The following is an 11,428-nucleotide window of genomic DNA, read 5'->3' as shown; positions in this document are numbered from 1 at the left end:
AACATTGTCCGACCTTAGTGAGCGGCTTTAAACACATAGGAACAGGAGGCTTTTTAGTACGGACGGGCAACACGCCAATCAATAGTTTTTCACCAATTACTATTGGCTTTTAGGACATTCCTCTACATGATTGGCTAAGTACAAATGACTGACGTGCACACTTCCTTCACTTATCTTTCCCATTGACTTCCTGAAACAAAATGCATATCAGAGGCGGGCACTGATACCATAGAAACTCCAATTGCGCTTCGCAATTGGTTTACAGCGAATCCGTCACTTCCTCGCGCGCCAGTTGGATGCGCGTGTTGGCGGGTTTTGCAGGGAGGAAGGTCGGTGCAGTCAGTGTGCTCAGCCGCGGCGGTGGTAAGCAGTCAGTGGGACAACGCGTTGTGCATCTAGCTTCATGTCATATTTTTATACCGAGGTGGGTCTTTAATGCTTTTATGCACCCTGGGAAAAATGGTGAAAAGTTAATATTTTGTCTGTTGTTTATGTGGCATTGTGCTCAAGGGAAAACGGAAACGTTTATGTATTTTAAGTTTCTTACCTGAGTTTTTCGGATATCTCTGAAGTAAATGCTTTAGAGATTACTAATTTCCTTTTAGTAAAATGGATACAGATATCACAGATGTATCAGCTGTAGCTTTCGTCAGTAGTTCAATTGAATAATTATTTTAAGCTCGAATTTTAAAACAACTAATATTACACAAGACTATACATTTGGAATGTATTAGCGTAATATACACAAAAGTACCAATGCTAATTTATACATAGAAGAGTTATAAAAAAAGCACGCACAAAAGAACTTTAATCTCTCTTAGTAGCAAATTGGTGTTTCTAACCCACTGTACAGATAACTTATACCAGCACAGCGAGTGCGAACACAATGCAAACCTCGACTTCTTTACAGGACAACTTCACAGTAAAATAATGACTTTCTGCTTTGACAGTTGGAGCTTTTTAAATAATATGCAATACTACATCTGTCAGACAATTTTACCCAAGGGGACTCAAAATGGAAAACATACATCATTAGAGTGCACTGAAATACAATAATTAATTAATCCAGAGTGATGATAGATAGATAGATAGATACTTTATTAATCCCAAGGGGAAATTCACATACTCCAGCAGGTATACACACAGACAATAACTTTGAATAATGTTAATGTTAATAAGAATTTTTTACATAGTATTTCTATTAATCCTAAGATCACTTTTTCTAAAATGAAGTTACAAATAGGTTTATGCAAAGCTGAAGAAAAAAAAAAAAAATAATCGAGGTGAAACAAAACACAACAGCTTAAAAATAATTTTAGGAATTTACAGGTTAAATTTAAAGCAGTAGGATAGCAAACAGAAAAATAACTCAATAATAATAATAATTATCTCTATCTATCTATCTAATAATAATAATTCATTACATTTATATAGCGCTTTTCTCAGTACTCAAAGCGCTATCCACACAGTGAGGAATTGGGAAGCAAACCCACAATCTTCCACAGTCTCCTAAGATTATCTATTAGGTCCTAATAAAAGTGTGGAAATATTTGGTGAATTGTTGAAACGGAGAATCATTTATAGTTGCAAATACAATTCCTAATGGTAGGTGAATGTGAAAGGATGACATTATTTTAGGTGTGTCTTTTCAACGCAGTCATTTGAAGGTTGCTGTAGATTCAGATTTTCATGAGGATAATTTTATATTCTGTATCTTGTTGAAGGCACTATTTAATTTGATTTCACTTTCTGAATGTACAGTGGGGGAAATAAGTAATTGATCCCCTGCTGAATTTGTAAGTTTGCTCACTTACAAAGAAATGAACAGTCTCTAATTTTTATGGTAGTTTCATTTTAATGGAGAGGGACAGAATATCAACCAAAAATCCAAGTTACATCAAAGTTATAAATTGATTTGCATGTCATTGAGTGAAATAAAGATTTGATCCCATACAACCCAGCCAGAATTCTGGCCCCCACAGATTGGCGGCACACAGATTACAATCAATCAATCAATCAATTACATGTGCTTTATGCACATAATGAGTTGAGATCAGGAGTATCTGTAATTGATTGATTTTCTTTACACAAAGAACTTGGAATAAGTGACCAAGTAGTGTGGTAGACCGTAAGACTTTAGGGACTTTCAAAACTCGACTTGATGTTTGTTTGGAAGAAATAAGTGGATAGGACTGGCAAGCTTTGTTGGGCTGAATGGCCTGTTCTCATCTAGATTCTTCTAATGTTCTAATAACCCTTAATTGGTACTTAGTTGAAGCCCCTTTGGAAGTGATTACAGCCTGAAGTCGTCTTGGGTGTGACATGACAAACTTCGCACACTGAGATTTGTCTATTTTCTGCTATTCTTTTCTGCGATTCTCTCAAACTCTGTATGGTTGAATGGAAACATTGGTGGACAGCAATTTTCTCCAGCGGTGTTCGATTGTGTTCAAGTCTGGGCTCTGGATGGACAACTCAAGAACATTCCCAGAATTGTCCCTAAGCCACACCTGTGATGTCTTTTTCCTGTTTGAAGGTGAACCTTCAGCCCAGTCTGAGGTCCATAGCACTCTCCAGCAGGTGTTCATTAAGGCTATCTCTGTACATTTCTCCATTCAGTTTTCCTTCAACCATGTTTAGTCACCCAGTGACCCCAAAGCTTTTAAATCATGTACTTTTATGTTATTGTAATTGTTTAATTGCCTTATTATCAAAAATTTGATAAGAATAGGTTTGAATAAATGAAACTTTACTAATAATAATAAGTAAGAATCCCATTGCACTGTGTGTGTGCATGATGATATACTTGAACTGATACATTAATTTACTCACTAAAGCAAAATGATGATCCCTTTATTATTGATTTTTATTTTTCAGTGTTTTTGAGGGATATTTCCTTTTCTAAAAGAGACATCATGCAGTTTTTCAGAAAACAGAGGATTTCACGTCTGAATGGAGATCGTCAGGCCGATATGTATCCACATAGCTTGCAGTTCTATGGACAGCCACCAACTGAAAATATTTCCCTTGCCGAGTTCGAGACATTTGCTGTTGACAGGTTAAGACGTAAGTGGTGTTATGATAAAGATTTCCATCCATTATCCAACCCACTATATCCTAACTATAGGGTCACGGGGGGGGTCTGCTGGAGCCAAACCCAGCCAATACAGAACGGAAGGCAGCAAACAAACCCCGGGCAGGACGCCAGCCCACCGCAGTGATAAAGATTTCGGATTCATTATTTCTTCTTATGTTTACTTCAGAAATCTCAATATTTCTATTTGTTTTTGTTTGCCTTCTGTGACAGCTTTTAGCTCTGTCTGTAGAGTTGCTCATAGCCCTGTTAGAAATGATAGTGTTGTGATATAATTCAGAGTAGTGCTATAGTTTTATGAGAGATCATTTCCTAACAGGCCACAACAAAATGATGATTTCAAGGTTGTTGTACAAAGTGTATATGATGTTATGACATTGCCCCAAGCCCATATTTATTTGTAGCACATTTGGTTTCCTCCATTCAAAAAAAAATTGGTTAGCTTTATTGGACAGTCTACCTTTTTGATGAACTTGATAGATAGATAGATAGATACTTTATTAATCCCAAGGGGAAATTCACATATTCCAGCAGCAGCATACTCCTACAAAAAAACAATATTAAATTAAAGAGTAATAAAAATGCAGGCAAAAACAGACAATAACTTTGAATAATGTTAACGTTTACCCCCCCGGGTGGAATTGAAGAGTCACATAGTGTGTTTGGCGGGGGCTTACGATCTTCTCAGTCTGTCAGAGGAGCAGGACGGTGACAGCAGTCTGTCACTGAAGCTGCTCCTCTGTCTGAAGATGATCCTGTTTAGTGGATGCAGTGGATTCTCCATAATTGATAGGAGCCTCCTCAGCGCCTGTTGCTCTGCCACAGATGTCAAACTGTCCAGCTCCATGCCAACAATAGAGCCTGCCTTCCTCACCAGTTTGTCCAGGCGTGAGGCGTCCTTCTTCTTAATGCTGCCTCCCCAACGCTCTCCACAACCGTCTGATAGAACATCTGCAGCATCTTATTGCAGATGTTGAAGGATGCCAGCCTTCTAAGGAAGGCTAGATGTAATAGCAATCCTGCATAGAATAATATGAAAATATGCAATTGGACTGCATGTTGGAGTAAATATTGTCAACATTGTTGGCTGTCGTATGATAGTCATATGGTGTTTATAACTAAATGCTGCTTAAACAGAAGAATCATTATACTTTTAATGTACGAGTAAAACAGATCTCTGATTGTTGTAAGAAATGAATGTTTTTATTACTTGGTTTAACTTCATTCTCTTTAATGAAAGTAGTACATAGTTCAGTGACGTTAGGGCTGATGTCTTATGCATTTGTGTCCTATAAATCATACAGGAATGTGAGCTGCTTACAGTATTTTTCTCACCCTTTCCACGCACATTTTTAAGGATGATTATACCTAGTGATATGAATGCTGTGTGAGAGAAAGCTTGTAGATGTTCTTATTTATTTGATGTTTGATTTTTATTGTTGAGTCTATTATTAGGCATGTACATCATTGACATTGTACAAATATTAAACTTCACTAATAAGACAATTTATTTACTTAATTATAAATGTATTGTTTACTCTACCACTATCTTCTTAGTTTGTGAGCATGTGTTCAGAGTACAGCTTCAATGTATCAGAATGTGTCCAGGATAAATATGTCATGTATAGACAGACTTTTGGGCTGTCTAAAATGAAAATTGTACTAGATATGTGTTACTAATTTGTTACTTTATAGGTAAACTAGCTGTCCCCTACGGCTCCGCCCACGTAGTAGTGAAACAAGACAAACTTTAAAACTAAATAAACAAACCGGTATTGCTAGCTAAGTAGAAGCAAGGAACACCCCCAAAACGTGGCCAGAGGAAGAGCGACTCGAATGGAGTGAGGAGGGTTCCGCCCCCCCAGCACACAGCTGCTGTCTTGGATTTGCGCAAATAAATCAGTACTGCAAGCGATCTGTGATACTTAGTGCAATGAGAGAAGTCGTGAAATCAACCGGAATGCTCAAGCAAATTATAGAAAAAAAACCCAATCAAAATCCGTTAAGTAGTTCTCTTGTTTGCTAGCTCAGCAGACGCAAGGTACGTTCAAGGCTGGCACATGAGTGAGGAGGGCCCCGCTCAGCTCCCCACTCCTGACGTCCCACTTCACCCTCCCTTCGACCCACTAGGAGGGTCTTGGATTAGCGTGAATAAATCGCTGCTGCAAGTGAACTATAATACTTGGCGCTCGGACAGAAGTTGCAAAATCAACTGGAATGTTCAAGCAAATTATAGGAAAAAACCCAATCTAAATCTGTTAAGGAGGAGGAAGAGTGAGTGTTTTTGGGTGTTTTTTGTTTGGTGTGGTTTTGGGGACTGTGTAGGGCCTGTGGGACACGGGGAAGACGTGCCTCATGGCTGAAGACAAAATAAAACCTTTGTTTATCGTTGCACATGCCTCTGGCGTCAGTCTGTGTCGGGTCGATGCCGATATAGCGCCTTTGCCACTATATATATATATATATATATATATATATATATATATATATATATTGTAAAAGAATCAGACATACTCTGATAAAGGTTTGGGGCAGCCACCCGTATAATCTCGAAATCCTTGGCTGCAAAGCTGAAGTGAATAATAATAGCACTGAAGTGCATACAAACGAGTCCAAAACCAGACTGAGGAATTAGGAAAGAGGGCAGGGTTTTAAAGGGGAAGACAGGAAGTGAGGTCATAAGGATCAGGGATGTGTTCGTTCTCCATTGGACCGAGCCCGGACATGACGTCAGGGGGGTCGGAGCCATTCAGGTCCCCTTCCATTGGCTCTGTCCCGGAAATGTCACGAGAGCCAGGTGGAATCTCCCGGGAACGGTCTGCAGGCAAGAGAGAAAAAGAGTCAGTGCACTCTGCCACCTCCCGGTATGTCTCAGAACTGCCGTCCCTCAAGCCCTTTAGCTGCCTCCCATGCGCACGTGTGTGACAAGGCCCCCCCCTTAGCCCAGACCCGTCGGGTCGGGCGACCCTAACCGAGAGGTCGTGAACCCGGGAAAGAGTATCAGCGTTGGCATGGAGAGAGCCACGACGATGAATGAGCGAAAACTTGTACGGCTGTAGGTCAAGAAACCACCTGGTGACCCGCGGATTCGACTCCTTGTGCAGGGCCATCCACTGTAGGGGTGCATGGTCCGTGACAAGGGTGAACTCCCGGCCCAACAGGTAGTACCTCAGCTGAGTTATCGCCCACTTAATCGCCAAGGCTTCCCTTTCCACCGCTGCATACCTGGTCTCCCGGTCCAACAGTTTCCGGCTCAGGTACATGATGGGGTGTTCCACACCATCGACGCTTTGGCTCAGCACTGCTCCCAAGCCTGTGTCCGAAGCGTCCGTCTGGAGAATGAAAGGCAAGGAAAAGTTGGGTGCCATCAAGATAGGTGCAGACATAAGGGCCTGTTTCAAGTCACTAAATGCAGCGCCTGTTTTCTCAGTCCATACCACAATGTTCGGGGCCCTCTTCCTTGTTAAATCAGTCAAGGGCGCCGCTCTCTCTGAGAACCGAGGTACAAACCGGCGGTAGTACCCCGCTAACCCGAGAAAGGCTTGGACCTGCCGCTTGGTTCGCGGACGGGGCCATTTCAAAATGGCGTCTACTTTGGAGCACTGTGGCCTCACGGTACCCTGACCCACCAGGTAGCCTAAATACTTGGCTTCGGTTAATCCGAAGAAACATTTCTTGGGATTAATCCTGAGCCCGGCCTCACCGAGTGTCCGCAATACCGCTTGGACCTGCTGTAGGTGTTCCTTCCATGTGCCGGAATAGATGACCACGTCATCCAGGTAGGCAGCACTGTATGAGTTATGAGGTCGGAGCACTTTGTCCACCAGACGCTGGAAGGTCGCAGGGGCCCCGTGTAACCCAAATGGAAGGACACGATACTGCCAGTGTCCGCTAGGGGTACTAAACGCCGTTTTTTCCTTCGCGGAGGCCGTTAAAGGAACCTGCCAGTACCCTTTCGTCATGTCAAGCGTGGTCAAATATCGAGCCTGCCCAAGTCTCTCGAGGAGATCATCCACTCGTGGCATTGGATAGGCATCAAATTGGGAGACTTGATTAAGCCGGCGGAAGTCATTGCAAAACCTCCAACTCCCGTCCGGCTTACCGACGAGCACAATGGGACTGGACCAGGGACTATAACTTTCCTCAATTACTCCTAGTTCCAGCATGCGCTTGATTTCAAGCTCCACTTCAGCCCTTTTTGCCTCGGGAAGACGATACGGGCGTTCTCGGACAACAACCCCGGCTCTGTCACAATATTATGCTCAACCAGAGAGGTCCGTCCGGGGTGTTCACTGACCACCTCCTGAACAGCCCGGATAACTGCATCCAGCTCCAGCCGTTGTCGGGGACTCAAGTCCACCCCGAAGTTAAGGCTGGGGCTGTGAGCGAAGAGCGAGCGGGGCTGGCCGGAGGAGGGATCGGGATCCCTGTCCTTCCACGGTTTCAGCAGATTCACATGATAAACCCGCTCCTTTGGCCGACGATTCGGCTGACTCACCAAATAGTCGACCAGTCCCTTCCTCTCCTTAACTTCATAGGGGCCTTGCCAATGGGCGAGCAAATTCGAGTGAGAGGTAGGCACTAGGACCATGACTCGATCCCCCGGGCGGAACTCCTGGAGTGACGTGCCACGGTTATAATAACGGGCCTGTGTTGTCTGAGCCTCTTCCATGTGACTTTTAAGGAGGGGCCGTATCTTTCCAAATCTATCGCGTAACTGCGCGATATACTCTAATATGTTTGTCGAGGGAAGAGCCTCTTCTTCCCATCCTTCTTTTAAAATATCCAATATGCCCCGGGGTTGTCGCCCATACAGTAATTCAAAAGGGGAGAACTCCGTGGAGGCTTGAGGGACTTCCCGATAGGCAAAAAGGACGAGGGGGAGGAGCTGATCCCAGTTCCGTCCATCCTCGCTGACCACCTTACGTAGCATCTGTTTGAGAGTCTGATTAAACCTCTCGACTAAACCGTCGGTTTGAGGATGGTACACCGTGGTCTTTAAATGCTTTATTCTCAGTAACTTGGCAGTCTCCTTGAACGTCTCCGAGGTGAAAGGTGTCCCCTGGTCTGTCAAGACTTCCTTGGGGATACCTACGCGCGAAAAGACCCCTAGTAACTCCCGTGTGATTGCTTTAGAAGTAGCTGAGCGCAAGGGAACAGCTTCGGGGTATTTCGTAGCATAGTCCACGAGGACTAGGATGTACTTGTGTCCTCGGGCTGAGGGCTCTAGAGGTCCGACTATATCGACCCCAATTCTCTGGAAGGGAACATCAATCATGGGAATGAGAGGAGCACGGTCCCTTCTTGGAATTTGTCGCAGTTGACACTCCGGACAGGAAGTGCAAAAGCGACGAACCTCCTCATTGACTCCCGGCCAGTAAAAACGGAGCTTAATCCGCTCCAGGGTTTTTTCGGTGCCCAAGTGGCCACCTAGGAGATGGGCGTGTGCTAACTCACAGACCTGCCGCCGGTAGGTCCGTGGGATTAGCAGTTGCTTTCTCTCCTGCCCATCATGCAACGCTACCCGATATATAAGGTCATTTTCCAACACAAAGTGAGGACCCTGTGGCATGGACTGGTTGGTGCGTTGGCCGTTAACAAGGACTACTGCATTTTTTGCATGTTTCAGGGAGTCGTCACTCCACTGCTCCCTTTTAAAGGAAGCCGGCGTCTCTCTAAATTGAAACCTTAAAAGGGAGAGAGGGTCGGTGCCGACCTCAAGGGGCGTGGTGTCCTCCCGCTCCGCTGCGGCCCTGGTGGATGACGTATTGGCACGCGACGGCCCGGGAGTAGCCACGTCACTCAGGCCGACTGCTTCATCTCTCTCTGCCGGCTGATTACACGGCGTGGAGGCAGCTTGAGACGGCTCATCCCCGTCTATAACTAGGCCCAAGTTATCCCCAGGAGTGGTATGTGATTCACTGCTGTTTATTTCAGACCAGTCCCGCCCTAGTATCACCGGGTGGGGAGGCCCAGGATGGACAGCCATGGTTAACTTACGAACTGAACCTCTGTAGCTGATGACACAAATGGCGGTCCTGTACCAGCGGATGTCTCCGTGGACACAGGTTATACCAGTCTTATGTTTTACCCACTGTTGCGGTAGCACAAAACGGCGGGCAACAATGGATATGTTGCTGCCGGTATCTAACAACACAGATGTTTTATACCCGTTAACGATCAGCCTGTCTGTATGCGGGACCGTCAACGGGTTTGACAGAGCACACCAACCCCTCCTCCCCCTCCTCCTGCATCCCACCTTATTCCCAAACGGTTCGTGCGCCCGCGGCGCCGGGGACATCGGTGCAAGCTCTGGGTTGTACAGAGGGAGGCTAGGGTTTGGGACGTACTCCGGTCGAGGTCGGCCCAGGGGCGGCTCAGCTCTCCCAGGTCGGGAGGCCCCCCTTTGTTGTTCTACGAGCTCAATGAGCTCCGCCATATTTATGAAATCTTTACCCCAAACCGGCTGGGTGAAGCGCTGGGGTAGTGAATTTAACAACAGGTAGCAAGCCACCTGTTCAAACATGTGGTAGGGCGTACTTTCATGTGGCCGTAGCCACAGCCCTACCTTCGTCCATAGGCTCAAGGCCTGTTGAGGGGTTGGCCTCTCTGGGTCAAACCGCCAGGCTTTCACTCTACTCACCTGCCGGTCTGGGGCACCCCCAGGTGGAATTCGGGGCTCTGGCTTTACAGGGAGACGGGCACTCTCCCCCGAGAGAGCACAAACAGCCCTCCCGGCCTCCCGCTTCCGAAGCAGCCCAATTCTGTGAGCCCCTCCCGCATACTCCCCGGCCCTCCTAGGTTGCCTAATAGAGTCTGCCGGAGGCAGAGCCTGCACCGGGTCACCCCGAACCACGGGACACCCTCCCCGCCTGGAAACTCGGTCCCAGTACGCTCCCACCTGGATATGTTGCAGGTCCTGTCCCCTTCTCGTCCAAGACGTCTTCCTCCAGCCGACTACGCCAGATGTAAAAGAATCAGACATACTCTGATAAAGGTTTGGGGCAGCCACCCGTATAATCTCGAAATCCTTGGCTGCAAAGCTGAAGTGAATAATAATAGCACTGAAGTGCATACAAACAAGTCCAAAACCAGACTGAGGAATTAGGAAAGAGGGCAGGGTTTTAAAGGGGAAGACAGGAAGTGAGGTCATAAGGATCAGGGATGTGTTCGTTCTCCATTGGACCGAGCCCGGACATGACGTCAGGGGGGTCAGAGCCATTCAGGTCCCCTTCCATTGGCTCTGTCCCGGAAATGATGTCACGAGAGCCAGGTGGAATCTCCCGGGAACGGTCTGCAGGCAAGAGAGAAAAAGAGTCAGTGCACTCTGCCACCTCCCGGTATGTCTCAGAACTGCCGTCCCTCAAGCCCTTTAGCTGCCTCCCATGCGCACGTGTGTGAAAATATATATATATATATAATATACTATATATAATATACTATATATATATATATAATATACTATATATATAATATACTATATATATATATATATATATATATATATATATATATATATATATATATATATATATATATATATATATATATATACTATATATATATATATATATATATATATATATATATATATATATACTATATATATATATATATATATATATATATATATATATATATATATACTATATATATATATATATATATATATATATATATATATATATATATATATATATACTATATATATATATATATATATATATAACTATATATATATATATATATATATATATATAATATACTATATATATATATATATATATATAATATACTATATATCTATCCAGACACTATATAAAAGCGGTCGGGATTGTCCTTCTGTCCCGTGAGTGCAAAGCATAGCGGAATTCTGCTTATCACAGACTTGCTACTTGCGGCTTGCGGTACGAAGCGACGTGATGTGAGCAGAGTTCTGGTGCTCCCATCGTTCCCTTGCTTTTGTGCGCGATGCGCTGGAAAAATAGACAAAATTATGTCTCTGGAAATAATTAAAGTTGATGGAGTACAAATGCCTCACCGCGTAGTAAATATCAGGGGAGATGGTGCTTGCTTATTCTCATCTATAGCTTATTTAGTGCATGAAACTCTGTCTTTAGTGGTACAGATTCGTCAAGTAATTTGTCAAGGTTTCAGCCATTTACAATGATGCCGTCAGGAATCTCTTATACAAATGAGCTTCAGTATCTCACTGAAATGTCAAAGTCTCAAACTTATGGTACCATTTCTGAGCTAATGGCAGCGGGAGAGTTGTTCCCCCTATGAGTTTCAAGTATATTATTATGGAGTCCTACACTCCAAGTTTGGACAGGC

The 11,428-nt window shown here is 44.2% G+C and overlaps 1 protein-coding gene across 1 annotated transcript in view; it reads left to right on the top strand.

Annotated features, from left to right (window-relative positions):
- Positions 1–246: 246 nt before the first annotated feature.
- Positions 247–11,428, top strand: part of prim2 (DNA primase subunit 2) — a 447,314-nt gene continuing 436,132 nt past the window's right edge. The window contains exons 1-2 of the mRNA XM_028820502.2: positions 247–424; positions 2,878–3,066. Coding sequence (XP_028676335.1) covers positions 2,916–3,066 — 151 coding nt within the window. The 5' untranslated portion in view covers positions 247–424; positions 2,878–2,915. The remainder of the gene's footprint in view (positions 425–2,877; positions 3,067–11,428) is intronic.

Source organism: Erpetoichthys calabaricus, chromosome 15, assembly GCF_900747795.2.
Source record: "Erpetoichthys calabaricus chromosome 15, fErpCal1.3, whole genome shotgun sequence".
Taxonomy (NCBI): domain Eukaryota; kingdom Metazoa; phylum Chordata; class Cladistia; order Polypteriformes; family Polypteridae; genus Erpetoichthys; species Erpetoichthys calabaricus.
This window is presented reverse-complemented; position numbering and strand designations above follow the sequence as displayed.